This window comes from Pelodiscus sinensis, chromosome 1 (assembly GCF_049634645.1).
Source record: "Pelodiscus sinensis isolate JC-2024 chromosome 1, ASM4963464v1, whole genome shotgun sequence".
Classification (NCBI taxonomy): Eukaryota; Metazoa; Chordata; order Testudines; family Trionychidae; genus Pelodiscus; species Pelodiscus sinensis.
The window spans coordinates 240,960,773-240,978,944 of record NC_134711.1 but is presented as its reverse complement, the minus strand read 5'-3'; the positions used below and the strand labels follow the sequence as shown (position 1 = coordinate 240,978,944).

The 18,172-nt window shown below is 39.1% G+C and overlaps 1 protein-coding gene across 5 annotated transcripts in view; it reads left to right on the top strand.

Annotated features, from left to right (window-relative positions):
• The window catches only part of MYO16 (myosin XVI), a 517,195-nt gene that overhangs the window by 404,028 nt on the left and 94,995 nt on the right, over positions 1–18,172 (top strand). For all 5 annotated transcript variants that reach the window (XM_075918615.1, XM_075918625.1, XM_075918604.1 and 2 more), the window contains exons 24-27: positions 2,255–2,330; positions 6,517–6,692; positions 11,109–11,189; positions 11,433–11,638. In XM_075918615.1, the coding sequence (XP_075774730.1) occupies positions 2,255–2,330; positions 6,517–6,692; positions 11,109–11,189; positions 11,433–11,638 (539 nt within the window). The remainder of the gene's footprint in view (positions 1–2,254; positions 2,331–6,516; positions 6,693–11,108; positions 11,190–11,432; positions 11,639–18,172) is intronic.

Here is an 18,172-nt window from a genome sequence, read left to right as displayed (position 1 = left end):
GTGCTATTTCATCACATAACATGCACACACACTGTGGTCTTTTTTTTCCAAAACTCATCCTTTTACTGGTGATTATCTTTACTGTGTGTCTTTAAAAAATGTAACGTAAGTGAAAAGAGCCTACAGCAGGACAGAATCAATTTTCTGCAGGCTCCACCTTCAAAGTGGAAATCATACTTACAGTGTCCTACTTCACAGTGCTACTGTGAGGATTAACTAACATCTGCAATGTACTTTATAAACTTAAAATGGTATGTCTACACTGCAAGTTTTGGTGGCAAAAAATATGCTAATGAGGGACTCATTAGCATGAGTCATGATGTCATTAGCATATTTTCTGCTGATTCTTTTTGCACAGGGGGGTTTTGCACAAAAAGAAGCAGTGTAGCCACTTCCATTTTGCACAACCCCCCCTTTTTGAGCAAGATCATTATGCCTCTCCATTTTGTGCAAAACAGAAGCGGCTACACTGCTTCTTTTTGTGCAAAAAATCCTTGCGCAAAAAGGAATCAGCAGGAAATATACTAATGACATTGCAACTCATGCTAATGAGTCCCTCATTAGCATATTTTCTGCCACCAAAACTTGCAGAGTAGACAAAACCCCGGGCTATGTCTAGACTGGCATGATTTTCCGGAAATGCTTTTAATGGAAAAGATTTCCGTTAAAAGCATTTTCGGAACAGAGCATCTAGATTGGCACGGACGCTTTTCTGCAAAAGCACTTTTTGTGGAAAAGCGTCTGTGCCAATCTAGACGCGCCATTTTCACGATCGGGGCTTTTTTGCGGAAATCAAATCTGAGCTGTCTACACTGGCCCTTTTGCACAAAAGCAAAAGGACTTTTGCCTGAACGGGAGCAGAATAGTATTTCCGCAAGAAGCACTGATTTATTACAGTAGGAAGTCAGTGCTTTTGCGGAAATTCAAGCGACCCGTGTAGACAGCTGGCAAGTTTTTCCGGAAAAGTGGCTGATTTTCCGGAAAAACTGGCCAGTCTAGACACAGCTCTGTAGTATGGACATATAATCACTTGCACAAATTTTCTCTGTCTTTCCACCTAGCTCAGAGCCTGGTTGGTTCTGATGACTTTAATGTTGTCTGACGAGGTCTGTCAGGCATCTGATTTTTGACTGGAATGCCCAGTTAAAAAGGATGAGTGGCATGGGGGAGGGGGAGTCCAGGACTAAGGCAGGCTTCCCACCTGACTTGGCTCTACATGATTCCCAAAAGTGAACTCCAGGTTTCCAGCCAAGGGGGGCTGTGGAGCCAGTACTTGCAGATGGGGATAGCACATAGAGTCCAGCTACATGGATTCCTTTTGCTGGAGTCCATTGTCCAGAAAACATGACCAATGGGACATATGAAGGCATTACCTACAGGCATGGTGGAGCCTCCCTGCACCTACAGAGTGCATGGAGCTTGTGGCCACTTCCTGGGAGTCACAGTAAGTGCCGACAGGACCCACCACCTCCAATCTCTCCACACACATCAACTCCCTGCATAAGCCCAAAGTCCCCTTCCACACCCTAACTCCCTCCTGACTCCCCAACTCTCTTCCCCAGTAACTCATCCCAAGCTCCATCACAGAACCCACCTCCACCCAGAGTACTCACCTCATAGACCTCAGCCCCAGACCGAATATTTCCTATATCCTGAAGCCATCATTTCTGGCACCGCCTAGAATTCACACTTCCAATTTTGTGTAATTAGAAAGTTGGCATCCCTAGCTAGCATGTCAGCAGAATAACTCTGCATCTCCCCACAAGATCTCAAAGCTACGTGCGTGTACAGGCACGCACGCACGCATGCACGCACATGCACACACACACACACATGCACCATTACATTCAAATTACAAAAGATCTTTACAACAGTGTTTCCTTCAAATGCAGCCTACATGCTAGCTGTCAAGAGCATTATGAAATCTTGAAAGCATAGCAACAAGTTGGTTTCCATCTTTTGGGACACAAAGAAATGGCAGATATCAGTCAAAATCCTGAATCAAAATAGTTTTGCAGTGCAATGTGTCTTAAAATCAATTTGACTTAATTTTGTCATATTGCAGAAACTGAATAAATAAAACTAATGCTAGTTAAAATTATTGGTAATAATGAGGGGAGACTATAAACAGGGCTTATCTAGTTGCAGCCTTCACTGTGCAGCTACAACTTAATTTTATATTTGACTTTATACCTAAAAGATTTTTCAAAGATGTTTTAAACATTGCTAATTATACCATTATATTTGACTGCAGGTGACTTATGAAATTGTTGGAGCTATTGAAAAAAATAAAGATTCCCTTTCACAAAATCTCCTGTTTGTAATGAAAAGTAAGTGTTCTTTTGTTGGTAGAATACGCCATTTCACACCTTAACTTTTTAATCTTTTTCATAGTTTTACAAAATATGTCATCTGCAAAAGAATAGTTGAAAAAAACATTTAATTTTAAATACCAGAAATAATAATACTTTTACTATGGTATACATTGTGTACAAGTTATTTGAAGCTATCAAAACTAATTTAAACAGGCTTTTAGCATCTGTACACATAAAACATTGCTCTATGTCAATAGGGGGTATGAATTTTGAAAAGATTCTTGTTAAGACTAATGAAAACAAAGTTTCTAAAGTCATACCAGTTATAGAAAGATTTATTTCATCATTAAAATGATTAAAATTCCAAGTAAAAATGGCATTTTGTGGGTGTGCTTGAATTTTCAGTAAAAACATACAAGTGTGTTTATGTGAGTAAAAGGAATCTGTAAATTTGGTTCAATATGCCTATCTTATAATTGTATATCTAATAATAATTGTATATATATTCTTGTTTATTCATTAATGATTTATAAGTAGATAGTTACACATTTCTTGTCATTTTATGTTTACCTTTGTCTTTGTATTTTAAAAAATTCACTTTCCTCAAGGAAATATGACGGTTTATCTTCCTGCAGATGTTACCTTTTTTCCCCCTAAACCACTACAGAATATTTCATCTAAAATATTATCTAGTATATTTTATGCCACAGAAATAGAGGTCTGATATTTGCCATCAGAATCAACAATATTGGAAGAACATATTGACTTACTAGCAATTATACAGTGAAATTAGCTAAAATTTCAGGGCATGTCTATATTAGGAAAATTATTTGAAAATAACTTATTTTGAAATAGTAACACCTGAAATTACTTTTCCCAAAATAAATAAGGAGTTATTATTTCAAAATAACCAGCCACTTATTTTGAAATAACGGGTTTGGTAGTGTGGACGTTCTCCTTGTTATTTTGAAATAAGGGGAGTTATTTCAAAATATCTCCCTAGTGTCGACCAGGGCTCTGATAAAGTCATTCCTCCATTTCCAAAGTAAATGGCATTTTCAAAAATATGATCCTTTAGTAATATTATTGATGAAGAAAGAAATAAAGAATTGATTTTGAATATATCCCTATCGATTATAGCTTTAGCCATAGTCAAGTTCTTTGTTGTTTGAATTTATTTTGTATTATATTATTCCTTGTCCTGTCTGATAATCAGCTATACAATGAGTTTAAGAAATATATTTAACATACAGTATGCTCTAAAGATAAAAGAGAAGGGGCATTATTATAGTCTCTCCTTACATTTTTATTACTACATTATGAACCTAGTTAGGACAGTCTTTTTATAGGGCAAAAGGAGAAATTAAATCATAGAGTCACAGAATCAGTGTTGGGAAAGACCCCTGGACTTGTGTGTGTTCAGTTTTTCTAAATAGTCCTTAAGCTGTCCTTAAATCACTGAGGCCTGCTCACCTCCTCCCCATACTGTGCTGCCCAGTGAAGTAGTCTCTGTGAAGACTGAGGCAAAAAAAGCACTGAGTATTTCAGCTTTTTCTATACCACCTGTCACTAGGTTGCTTTCCCTATTCAAATTGGATTTCATATAAACTCTTTGATATTGTTAATGGGAATATATATAATTTAGAAGTCAAATATCAATAGATCCAACTAATTGAAGAGGGCTAAGTGTACATTTTTCTAAAGCACATTCTTCTCACCTTCAGAATTGATTTAGGCACTTAGTAGCCTAATCCCGTTGACTTTCAATTAAACATAGGCTTCTAAGGCCACCAGCTAAAAATACAGCTAGGTGCTTGTTGGGATTTACAAAATTGCTTAAGCGAATTAAATGCCAAACTCCCATTAATTTTCAATGAGTTTTAGGCTCCTCAGGTACGCGCGCACGCACACACACACAGACACACACACACACACACATCCCGAAATCTGTTTTGAAATTGGGATGTAGATTCCTAAGTCACTTTGATGCTTTTGAAAATTTTACCATGCACCTAAAATCACAAACACACAGAAATAAATACAAAGAGCTATTAGCATAGACTTTATTTATTCTGATTGGGGGGAGGGAGGCATTTTATTACTGTTTCTGGTGATGGCACTGGATACATATACTTGTTTTACCTGGGCTACTTGTCATCCCTTTGGATCCTGCTTTGAATAAAAAGTAATGAATCAAATGAGTTGTTTTAGACCCTTTTGCTCCTTCATTCTATAATTATTATTTAACTAGCCAATTAGCCTGTCATAAGACAGGATTTTCAGGTTTCTCCTCCACGTCGGTCTTCTCTCCTGAGCCTCCGGTCTCTCGCTCCGTCTCTCTCTCTTTCTCCTCCTCCTAGCGCCTCCCCCTCTCTCTCTCAGCTCTTCTTTGCCTTCTTCCTCTTTCTGTCTCTCTCTCTTTCTCTTCTCCTCCCACTCCTGCCTCTCACTCGGGGGACCATGGAGCCCAAACAGTCGTTTGGGTTCCGCACACCCCATGCTGAATGGGGAGTACGGAGCCTAAACAGTTGCTTGCGCCACTTGCTCCTATGCAGAGGCCTAAGCTGTTCCCTCTGGGTAGTGCTGTTGCTGAAATGCTGGCTGTTCCCTCTGGGCGGCCCATGCTGCATGGGGAGTGTGGGGCCCAAACAGCCGCTTGCACCGCTTTCTCCCCTGCGGTGGCCCAGCTGAGCAGCGCAGAAGTCAGCCGAGTGCCACGGCAGGAGGAGAAGGGAGGTGGGGTGGTGATGTACATGGCTGGGGGCGAGGCCAGGCCTTGTGTGTCACCTCCCTGCCCCCCCTTTGCCTCCCGCCGTGGTGCTCGGCTGACTTCCATGCCGCTCAGCCGAGCCACCATGGGGGAACCCAAATGGCCGCTTGCTCCCCCGTGGTGGCCCGACTGAGTGGCACAGAAGTCAGCCGAGCGCCACGGCGGGAGGCAAAGGCGGGGCAGGGCAGTGGTGTTCACGGCCAGGGGCGGGGCTTGGAGCCACTGTCACGCTGCATGTCACCGCCTCCCACCCCCCCCCGCCTTTGCCTTCCACTGTGGTGCTCAGCTGACTTCTGCGCCGTTCAGTCGGGCTGCCACAGGGGAGCAAGCAGCCATTTGGGCTCCCCCATGGCAGCCTGGCTGAGCGTCGCGAGCACCACAGCAGGAGGCAACAGGGGGCGGGGCAGACTACACAAAGCAGACTACATTTATTTCTGGGGCAAAAGCATCACAAACAAAACATATAAAAATCAAGAAACTTGCACATAGTAAAAGTTACCAGAGGTCACTCACCTACAACATAGGTTTCTGGTAGGAGCCCATCTTTCAAATTACTGAACAGATTTGCTCTTGAAATGTTAGGTTTCAGATCAAGTACATGAACAATCTTGGGATGGTTAAGCTGGGGGTGTTTTATTTAGTTTAGGCCTTTGCTTTCTGGCCTCCTGTAACGGACCCCTTTTCAGGGACCAAAGCTTCAAAAGCTAGGTTTTGGTGTATCTCTTGTTGGGAAATTCTACTTTAAGCATCACCCAGGGATTTCTCAGGAAACCAATTCAGCCAGGACCACGGAAACACAAAGTGTTCAAAAAGTCCAGGACGGTCTGGCATATTTCAATGCAGTCATCTTTTCAGGACTGCATGCTTCCCAGATTTCACATCTGTCGCAACTCTCTCTTGTGCCATGTCAGATTATTTGGCTCAGTCTTTAACTGACTTTTGTGAAGTACATAGCATACATCAGGATACTACAAAATACCGCACCATTTTTACAGAAGTTCATTTGCCACTATTTTAGTCACATGGGTGTGAGCTATAATAGCTAAATTGGATTCTGAAATATACCAAAAGAGCCAAAGTATTCAACACCCAAATGCTGAAATTTAGACAGACCTGTAACACTGAATCCTAAATTGTATCTGGTGTTTCTTAGAGCCCTGTTTGGTTCAATTTAAACATATTTTTTTGAGTAAATTTTAAAACAATCACTGATGACTGACAGCCTGGGATAATTGAATGCTATTGGCCTTGGATTGAATAACTTAACAATGCATAAATGTAGTACTTCATCAGCTATTCATCCAAAATAATTTATTTCTCATCTTGTTAAATACTATCTCCTGGTTTGTGTGTCCCGTTCCTTTTACTGTGTATGCAATTTTCTCATCATTATCTTATCTCTGTACATGACATTTCTTTTTTTTTTCCCAGCTAGTGAAAATATAGTTATCAATCAGTTGTTCCAGTCTAAACTGACACAGACAGGATCCCTTGTACCTCTATATCATTTTCCTAAAGTTAGAGGATCCAAAACAGCCTTGCTCAATAAGAATACATCAGTAGCCTACACAAGAGGTGAAGCAAAGAAATACATGGAGCTTAGTAAGGTAGGAGTGTGGAACTTTTTTCCTCTTTTTTCGAATTAGAGCAAATACTTTGGTCATTGACTGCTTATGTCTAAGAAATCTGGAAAGCTCCATAAAGTCCAGGCAATAGTCTAAATGTTATTTGTTGAAATAATCAGGCACACTATTCTGACTGCAAAGCAACTGAGGAACTACATAGTATTATTTTTGGTTAAAGGATCTCTGAAATTTACTGTCTTACCTGGACAATGATATTATAGCCAATAAAATTATTATGTGGAACACTGCATGCTTCATCCTTGTGGCTGTCATGATGAATGTAAAATAACTTAAGGGACAGTAAACTGAAAAGCTTAAATTCCACTTGCTTAGTCTGTTGGTATTCATCATGCAAGAGGTTTATGGTTTACAAGCAATAATTTTATGTTCATGCACATATTTAGTATTTTGGTTAAAGGATAATATTCTTTATAATTTGTGTTAATTTTTTTTAAACCCTCATTCTCTGCCTGATCATTTATAGTATAAAAATTAAAGATGATCAGAGCAGTAGACAATGTTAAGGTATGGCTAGAGTTGGCAGGAGAAATAAAAGCCTTTGTATCAATATAAATCTATTTGAGCTGAAATTAAAATCACTTCACTCTCTGGAATGGTCTTCAGTTCCATTACCTGATTTCAGCCAAAAACAAAAACAAAACAAGAAACCACAACAATCTGGAGGCTGTCCAGAATAACCACTAGTTCAACTGCAATAGTGTCCCTTGCAGGACAAAATTTTGTCTTTGTTGCTGAATCAAAAGATTTTGCAAAGTTATTGCCATTTTATAGTACTGAAAATCAATGAAAACAAATTACGTTGAAAGGTTTAGTGGACCTAAGTACTTGGAGTATTACCTTCATATAGAAGTTACATACTTGTTCAGTCTAGGTTTGATTATATCATGGATTTTTACTTCTTTCTGGAAAAGCAGGAAACGTGTTCTTCCAATGGGAGCAGGTGTATCAGGAGGCCTATTGAGTTGCACAGTTTTGTCTTTTGACATACATCTATAAAAAGCCACAGGATTACAGAGTTTGCTTTCACATCTATTTGTGGGAGGGTCCATGCAGGTAATGGCAATGAATACTAATGTGAATTTTTCATATCAATGCCCCTAGAAATGATTTTGACAACAGTTTACCATCAGCTCAGTAAAGTCAATAGCAAAAGGGCCATTGAATTTAATGGTACTGGTTTGAACTTTAGACCATTAATCTCCTCCTACGCACAGCCTTCAAAATCTATCCAAGGAGAGTATTGTTTAATTGATTAATGTATTAATTAATTAATTACAATAACTAGGAAAAGCAGTTTTCTGTCTTCCTATAATAAAAAATGACCACATTTTGAAAGCCAAAACCACAACCTCTTTCTTAAATGTATCCTGGGATCAGGGGCTTAGAACATAAAAGAGACCATGCAAGAGAAAGGAACGGGGAGTGTTTGTAAGTTTTATTAACTGAAAAGGGGTTATTAACTGAAGGAAAGTCTGCAGCCCTCCCAAACGTGTGTTTGGGAGGGCTGCAGGCTTTCTTCTGCAGACATTTTTTTGGCCTCGCTCTTTCCCGTGCATGGGTTAGCCATGCAGAAGCTGTTAAGCATATAGTATTTGACTAGCTACGACTTTTATCTCTGTTGTTACTTTTCCGGATCATTTTGCTTCATTTGATTGTTGGCCTACAAATAGAACCATAAAAATAGAGGAAGGAAGGGACATTAAGAAGTTATTAAGTCCAACCCCCCTCCTCTGAGGCCTGACCAAGTAAACCTAGATCATCCATATGCAAAGAACTCCATAGTAGGCATACTTGGGATAAAAACATCTATTACAAGATTATTGGGATTTAAAACCTTAAAATGCTATGGAAGTAGAACTATGAAGTAGGTTTCTCCTTCTAACAGTAGACAACCATGCTTCCTCTTGTAGATCTGACAAAGGTACAAGATTTATAAAGCATTCTTGTCAGAGCCATCCTTGTCTGTGAAGAGTTTAATGGAGATTTATAGTGTGGATGGAGAATTAAGACATGATTTGATACAACCCTAATTTCTCAATCCAAAGCAGAAACTGCTGAATATTTGAGAAGTTTTGTTTAAACTCATTTCTGTTCCTGCTTCCCTATTCCCCAATAGCCCTGAACTCAGAGGGGGGGCAGCAAAACTGTGGGGCTGTCTCTAGACTGCCTCCCTTTTTCATAAAAGGGATGCAGATTAGACCTATCGCAATTGCAAATGAAGCGGGGATTTAAATCTCCCCCACTTCATTAGCATAAAAATGGCTGCCGCTTTTTTCCGGCTCGGAGCTTTGCCGGAAAAAAGTGCCAGTCTAGACGCGGATCTTTCAGAAAATAAAGCCTTTTCCGAAAAATCCCTTATCCCTCATTTTAAGGATGAGAGAAATGGAAATGGACCAGAAAGAAGGGCAAAGAGTCAAAGACTGTCTCAGATATGTATAAGTGTCTTAAATTCTATATTCTTGGTGAAATCTTAAGGAACATCCTCAATTAAATGTAATTCATTTTAAGAGGGATAAGGGATCTTTCGGAAAAGGCTTTATTTTCCAAAAGATCTGCGTCTAGACTGGCGCTTTTTTCCGGCAAAACTCCGAGCCGGAAAAAAGCGGCAGCCATTTTTATGCTAACGAAGCGGGGGACATTTAAATCCCCGCTTCATTTGCAATTGTGATAGGTCTAATTTGCATCCCTTTTATGAAAAAGGGATGCAGTCTAGACACAGCCTGGGTGTATCACAACAGACTCTGAGTTGTGCAACCAGAATTTTGTTCCTGGTTTTCCTACTGAATCAGTGAGTGATGTTGGGCTAGTCACTTGCATGTGTGTCACAGTTTCCCTTTTCTGTAAAACTGAGATAATGCCCATATAAAATGGAGTTAATTACCCACATTTCTAAACCATTTAGGGTGCATGGGTTAAAATAATTATACAAGGTCTGACTGATGTTATGAAGAGATCATGGCTCAGCAGACCTCCAGTCTCTGTGCCAGGATGGAGATGATATTTTTTCCTAAATCTTGTTCTACTTTGTGTGAGATTTAAAAGAGTAAACAGCTCCAGTGTCCAGCACAGTGATCAGGGAGTTGCAGGCAATGCAATTATTCTATAAATGGGATTTAACCTGGATGTGTTTAGATGAAGATATACATGTGCATTCTGGTACAGCTGGGTATGATCGAAGTTTCCCAGATACCAGCTCTGAGAAAAAGGGTGTTGTGGACAAATGGATGGGAGAAATGGACCAGAAAGAAGGGCAAAGAGTCAAAGACTGTCTCAGATATGTATAAGTGTCTTAACGTCTATATTCTTGGCAAAATCTTAAGGAACATCCTCAATTAAAATGCTTCAGCGGTGCAGGAGCATTGGTGCAGCTGCATCACTACAGTATATCAGTGCAGATGTTACTATGCATAGTTAATCCACCTGTATAAGTAGCAGTGGATATGTCAATAGAGAAATCCTCAATAGCACTATCTGAATGGGAATTAGATCAGTATAACTGTGCCACTCAAGGGTGTGGATTTTTCACACCCCAGAGCAACATAGTCATACTGTTGTAACTGTGTAGAGTACACATGGCCTTAGAATCCAGTTGTCTGCCAGCTCTAATTTAGAAACTTGAGCAGAAGAAGCCAGCTACTTATGGTTCTTCTTAAGATAACATCTTTACTGTATTCTTTCAAAGATACAAAGTAGACAGTATTCAAAGGTTGCCCCTCCCCCCATTTACTAGTGGATATTACTGATCCTGATTGTACAGTAAACATCTTCTCTTACTACTCATATTTTACGTGGCTTTAAAATAAATGTTTTAACTACATTCACCTGTAACGGGAGAAAAAAATGTAATTCATTGATAAATATTGTGTCTTTTTTCATTTGTAATTTACCATTATCCCTGGGAATTGTTGGATGTACCCAACTATTCAAAAACCATTTAGTGACTAAGGGGATTTTTGCATAAAATTTTATAATATGCATTTGGTATGTTATGCTAAATCTACAAGTATTGATGCCATAACAAACATTTTTACTTTGCCTCATTCTGAGAAGGAATGATTTTACAAATGCACACATGCTGATGTTTGGTATACATTTACATGCTGACTTCAAATGGAATTTTGCACATACAATAGTACACATCAGCTTTTGGAATCAAAACTTTGTTACTAGCCTTTTGTTGTGCAGATTTCTGTGGGCAACTAGCTATCCTGCTGGCTATTTTTGAAAATCTAGCCTCAAGAGATTTGTCCCTATATGACATGATTCAAACACAGCTTTATATTTGCCTCTATTGGTGAACCTTTTTTCCAGGGAAAATTATAATACTAGGCCTGTACTGGGTTAATAATACTCTGTGTATACTTTTCTTACCCACAGTTGTTGAAAAAGAAAGGAACTTCCACATTTCTTCAGAGACTGGACCGAGGGGGCCCAATCACTATGGCCGCACAGCTCAGGGTTAGTAAATGTTTGCTGGACAAAGGTTTATAAAAAAGTTTTAAGCGCAGAATGAGCTCTACAGGTTACAAAGACCAACAGACACATGTTTTGCCTGAGTAAGCAATTTGTGTATTTAGGTCAAGCCTTTTAAGACAATGATGTGAAGTAAAAAATTTTAAAGATATGCTTTGTGTTATGCAACTCTTTTAATTCTGACAAATGGTTGTGAGAGAATCTTTTGGATTTTATTTCTTTCCACAGAAATCACTCTCAGATATTATTGGGAAGCTTCAGAGCTGCACACCCCATTCTGTTCATTGTATCAAATCCAATAACGATAAGCTGCCAGATACTTTTGATAATTTTTACGTGTCTGCTCAGCTGCAGTATATTGGTGTCCTAGAGATGGTGAAAATCATACGGCATGGTTATCCAGTACGCCTCTCTTTCACTGACTTCTTGTCAAGGTAAATTCTTGTTCATAGAGTCTGATAAAAGCATTTACTTACAGCACAGTGCTTTCTGTCATATTGTATAAGTGCTTGCACTATTATTTTGTTGATGAGCCTTTTGGGTTTTCTTTATAAAAAAATTACTTGAGCTGGCATAGAGTACAGTTCTTTAAATTGAAGGAATCATGCATGTGATGTATAAATCTTATTTATGAATTATTTCTTGAATGGTCAAATGTATAAATGATAGAACCTCTAGTAACATTGATATATCAAATATAACATTAGTGTAGTACCTCCATGTAATTTTTGTTTAAAATTGCTTTAGAGCAGGAAATGTTCACATCACTTTCATCATCTTTTTCTAGTTTGTTATTGGGACACTTGGGAAATCTAGTATTCGTGTCTCAAGTGCTGGTTTATTTTGATGCTTAGTCTGATGAGGGGTTACATATGTTTTTACTTTATAAATTCACCTTTAAGTGTTGCAGTCAGGAAAATATGAGACATTTGAAAAGAGGTGGCAAACAGGAAAGAAGGTAACTGGGCTCAATTACCTTTCTAGGTCCTTTCCAGCTCTAGTATTCTATGATTCTATGAAGAAATGCTCTACCACTTTCGGGGCCAAACAATCACTTTTATCTTCCTTCCTTTTAATTGTTCTTTTCTGTATATTTCTGGGGAGTGGGGTATTACCTTTTCATATACTTCTTTTTAATACTGCTGCAAGATTAAACTGAATGTGTCTGATCAAAAGAAATATAAGAAAAGAAATGCAACATCTAGTCATATATTTAGGTATATTGTTTCTTACTCAAAGAAGGGAACACATTTAAAATAATAATTTTGAAAAGATTATTTTGATTACAGTAACTATTAGTTTGATACTCTGAAGGCTCACAAAAGAGGAGTAAAACAGCCCAACACTACTCTCTTACAGGGAGGTGATACCTGCTAACCTCAAGGCTATCAAACTGCTATGCAGGGAGAGGAAAATGGAGGGATGGGGAGTCCTTACTCTGATCTGGGTGCACAGATTACATGTCACAGGCCCATGATTAATAGTCTTTGATTGCTCTTCTCTGTTACAAGCTGGTCTATTGTATTTAGATTTTTTTTAATAGGAGCAGGAACAGTAAGTTTCTTAGATCACACCTGGCTCTTCATTTCCCTTGCTAAATTGTGTCATGTGTATTTGTCATCATTTGCAAATCACCATTGAAACATCCTCAGTGTCCATGGGGAAATACTTCTCTGTTTCTATGGGATTCTTTATTCTGGCTATTTTGCTACTTATCCTGAGACAGATAGCTCAGTTTTTAGCAACAATAGTGGACTGAGGTTCAGTCTGGGATGGTGTTAGACTTTAGGATCAGATCCAGAGCATGCTTATACTATGGAAAGTTTTTTACTGCAGTGCCATTGGATCAGAATGTTGGGAAGGCATCTAGGCCTCTTTCTGCAGCTGGCCTCAGCTTCTTCTGCAATGGGTTGAAAGGTGCATATAACAGATCACAGATGAGTGTTCTTCATGAAGTAGGAGGTAAAAAAATCAACTTGTTATATCTAAGTATGGCACTCTTAATCCAAATTAAATATCCACATACAGGCTAGCACTTAAATAACTGAAGTTTTGAATTACAACCAATATAACTATGTTGGTTCCACCAAGCTGTGAATATGGGAGTAAAGCCATTAGTTCTATATTCGAGTATAGCGTAAGCATCCAATGTGAGAAACAGATAATAAGCTGGAAAGGGGCTTGAGAAATGTTGGAGATTTCTTGGCTGCCACCCCAAAAAGGTAGAGTAAAAAGGTGGTAATGACTAGTAGATAGGCCTAGAAGCAAAAATGTTACGTGGACTCTTGACACTCAACAAGATGTGTCATTTTTAGAGCCCTAAAGGATGAGAGGTTAATGCATCTCTTACCTACGCTCTCAAAGAGAGCTTTCAGTGACTCTTCAATTGGCTGGTTGTAATGAATGTAGTTGTGCGTTCAGCAGCAGTTGTCACCAAAATGAGTAATTCTCCTTTCTCTAAAGCTGAACCTGCTATCTCTACAGGGTTCCCAGCCTTTGACAGTCCAACAACCAAAGGATAATAGTAGTTGATCACAAAGCACTTTACAAAAGAGGCAATTGAGGACAGGATCCCAACTTGACAGTATGTTACACCACTGCTAGACTTTTATTTTATTTTATTTTATTTTATTTTATCCCTAGTAATGACCTGGGTGATATGACGAGGATAAATAATTGGTTAAATGGAAGGTTTAGAAAGTGAATGTTTTTCTAAGGACAAATAAATTGATTGATCAGTAAGTAGTGGCTTTTGTGGAAAAGGAATGGTGTAACGGAACAAATGGTATCATGTGAGCAAGAAGATATCATTCAATTTTTCTGGGTTGTATTTAAATTTATGTGTTTTATTTCCCAACTACAACTAGGATCCAGTTTATATGATGAGTTCTTTTGTAATTTATTTAATTGTTTTTAAGGGGGGAGGAGGATTGGCTGAAAAAGTAAATTGTTATGGAAAGTTTGCTCTAAACAAGAACATTGCTTCCTGAACAATGATACTTAAATCATTACCTGTAATACTATTACTTTTTTTGGCTAAATCACTTCAGCTTGTGGAATATAGAATTAAAACTTTACAGTTATTCAATAAACTAGTCAATATGGAGATATACCTATCTCATAGAACTGGAAGGGACCTTGAGAGGTCATTGAGTCCAGTCCCCTGCCCTCGTGGCAGGACCAAGTATCATCCCTGACAGATTTGCTCCAGGCTACGTCTAGACTACATCCCTCTATTGGCAGAGGGATGTAAAAGAAGCACTTTGAAATGATTCATTTGAATAATCATGTAATGGTGCTCTTTTGAAATTGAAACTGCAGTCTAGATGCAATTTTTTCAAGCACATTGTGCCGTTTTGAAAGTTCCCGTGAATCTCATTTTTTGAGGGATGTAGTCTAGATGTAGCCTTAATGGCTCTCTTGAGGATTGAACTCATAACCCAGGGCTTAATAGGTCAATACTCAAATCACAGAGCTATCCCTCCCCCAAACAGCGAGAATCACTGAACTAGATAGAAATCTTCTGGAAGTTCTGGTTAAGTGGAAGTAGTACCAGTTACTGACAATGAATATGTAACAAAAATGTGAATTAATCAGGATGGATTTTATTAAATACTGTGAAAACAGCACAGATATAATCGACAAATGATAAATGTGATTACTGTGGATTTTGCCAACTCTTGCTGCGGTAGTTCTGCTGAAGATGCCTGCAGTGTTGGCTTAGTTTCTAAAGCTTTTCAAGCCGTATGCAGTAAAACAAAAGTGCCTACAATTTATTTAAAACTTTTGAAAATTTATATCCACATCTCCTGCTTTAACCTCTTAAGAATATTTGTATTTTGGGTGAGATTTTGAAATCCTAGCCTCCCATTTTGTGCCTGCGCTTTGAATACAGAATCAATATCATACAGACATCTGAAGTACCTTATTTGTAAGCAAAATCTGATATACAGGAGAAAGCTATAATCTTTGAACTAGTGTATTTTTCTTCTGCAAAGAAAACAAAAAACAATAGAAGGGGAAAAAAAGACTGTTCACATAGCCCTACCAAGCCATTGTACTTTCTAATTTCTGTATTAACCTTGACAATGTACCATACAATCTACAGACAGATGATATCCAGCGAGACTGTCATCAGGACAGTCACCAGTGTCATATGCAACTGCAGAACATTCATGATATCCAAGAACCACTAGTACAGGAATAGAGCCAAAAAGCTTGGAGGCACTAAAAGAGCTCAGGCATATGAATCTAGGCCCTGAACTCTCTGTATCAATTAGTGAAATGGAAGCTGGCTGAGCTTCATGTCATTTACATTGCTTGGTGCCCACTGAAAACCTGTAAAAGCCATTTGGATTATACATTTTTCAAACTAGTGATAATGTTCAAGGATCTATCCAAATAATGAGCCAACTTTATGTTTCTGGCTTATTGAGGCAGAAGGATAGAGCTGTTAAAATATGTTCAGGTAGTAACGTGCTCCTATTTCTTCATTCATTGTTTAAAACAAGTTTAGTATGGCCACATCTTTCTCAGATTATTTTCTAAAATGACATTTTGCAAGTTGGTTTAGAAACTAACAAAGAAAAGGAATTCCCCTGCTTCAAGTACAGTTTTTTGTGGCAGTACTGTCACCTAATACAACCCTAGATGAGCTCCCATTTATGGGCTTTTTCAGGTTGTTGTACTGTGCCCAAATTTTGAGTCCCATGTATTCTTGACTTTCTGGGACTGGTCAAAGTTTAGGTTCAATGTGTCTGTCCCTAGGCCTCTACTCACACATTCCAGGCCCAGACCCAGTGTCTGACAGTCCTTTGGGCAGTAGGAACCCCACTGTCCAAGTGTCTGGGCCCTGAAACTAGTGACTGCATGATTAGACCACTCCACTGAGTCTGTAGAATTTATGGTTTACAGTTCTCCTTCATGGGAACTCCATGATAGCCTAGGCAAGTAACAGATTCTGCAAAGGAATTTTCAATAAAACATGCACTTTGCTCACAGAGAAAAAAAAGAGATTCAAGTCTATAGAAAGAACACCAAGCATACAAATAATAGAAATCATAAATATGTAGAACTGGAAAGGACTTTGATAGGTCAACTAGCCCAATCCTGCACTTAGGCAGGACTATGTATTATCTAGACTATCCTTGAGGGATGTTTGTCTCATCTGTTCCCAAAAACCTCCAATGACAGAGATTCCACAGCCACTCTAAGGCTATGTCTACACTATGGGGTTTTTCTGGGATTACCAGAGGCATCCCGGAAAAACTCTGCCACAGCCAGGGTGTGTCTAGACTACATGCCTCCTTCGACGGAGGCATGTAGATTAGCCAGATCGGAAGAGGGAAATGAAGCCGCGATTAAAATAATCGCGGCTTCATTTAAATTTAAATGGCTGCCCCGATCTGCCGATCAGCTGTTTGTCGGCAGATCGGGGCAGTCTGGACGCGATGCGCCGACAAAGAAGCCTTTCTTCATCGGCACAGGTAAACCTGGTTTCACGAGGCTTACCTGTGCCGATGAAGAAAGGCTTCTTTGTCGGCGCGTCGCGTCCAGACTGCCCCGATCTGCCGACAAACAGCTGATCGGCAGATCGGGGCAGCCATTTAAATTTAAATGAAGCCGCGATTATTTTAATCGTGGCTTCATTTCCCTCTTCCGATCTGGCTAATCTACATGCCTCCGTCGAAGGAGGCATGTAGTCTAGACACACCCCCAGTGAAAACATCTGTTCTTCCGCTTTTTTTTTTTTTTTTGCAGAAGAGCAGACACACTTTTTCAGAAGTCCTGTCTTCCTCCTCCCACAAAGAAGAAGGACTCTTCTGAAAGAGGAGGCTTTCCCAAAATTTGGCCCAGTGTAGACGTGCCAAACTTCAGAAAAGCCTCTACTGAAAAAACTATAGGAAAAAGGTACGCAAATTGCAGAGCTTGGTATTGTCCACAGGCTTTTTTATAGTTGTTCTCTGTATGCCATTATCAAAATCATTTATGAAGATATTGAATAGATCCAGATCCAAGGCAAATCACTCCAGGACCCTCTCCATATGCTCTTAAAGCCTTATGTGAGTCATTGATAACTCTTAGTATGGTTTTCCAAGCAGTCGAGCACACACCTTCTAGGTTAGTCAAGGCTATATTTCCTTACTTTATGACAAGATCATGTGAAAGGGTATCAAACACCTTACTAAAGTCAAGGTAAATCACATCTATTGCTGCCCTCCAGCCACAAGGCTTTTTTTACCCCGTCATGGAAGGATATTAGGTTGATTTGACATGACCTGTTCTTAACAAGTCCATGTTGACTGTTATTTATTATACTATCTTCTACGGCTCAGAAACTTATGGATTACTATTTGCTCCATTATCTTTTGGGTTGCCAAACTTAAGAAATCTCTACTTCTATTTCTTCACAACTCCAAAAGCCCTTTGGAACTGGGAAATCAAGCTATAATGGTTAATGATGGAGTCAGTTCAGAAGAATTCCCCAAATATACATCTCCAAGGTTCTCTAGAACCCCTTCAACGTTGGTGCAATGTTATCCTAGAAATCTGGAATACTCAGACTTCCTCTAAAGATCCTAAGAAGAGGCACTCTAATTACTCTCTTAAAAAAAATCATCTAAAAAAGACCTCACTCTCAAAGCAGGTCAATAGCCTCAGAGGGTTCATCCTTGAGTCTCTATAGAGGCAAAAGGCTCCTATGGTACCAGCAAGTCATGAAAATCCCATAGCTCTTCTGAGAGCAAGCATAGCACAAAAAAGTGCTATCTAGAAAAGATGGTCAAAGGAGACATAAAAGATCAATACTGTTGGACTTAACCATTTTCCTGGTATCCCACTAAGTTCTTCCGTACTGTGTAAGACTCAGCCTTCATCTGTGTCAGTGCTGTCTGTGAAGCACTCAAAATCCTTAGTACTGCCCTGCAGGGACAAGCATATGGGCCATGAGTGACTCAACTCCACTCAAA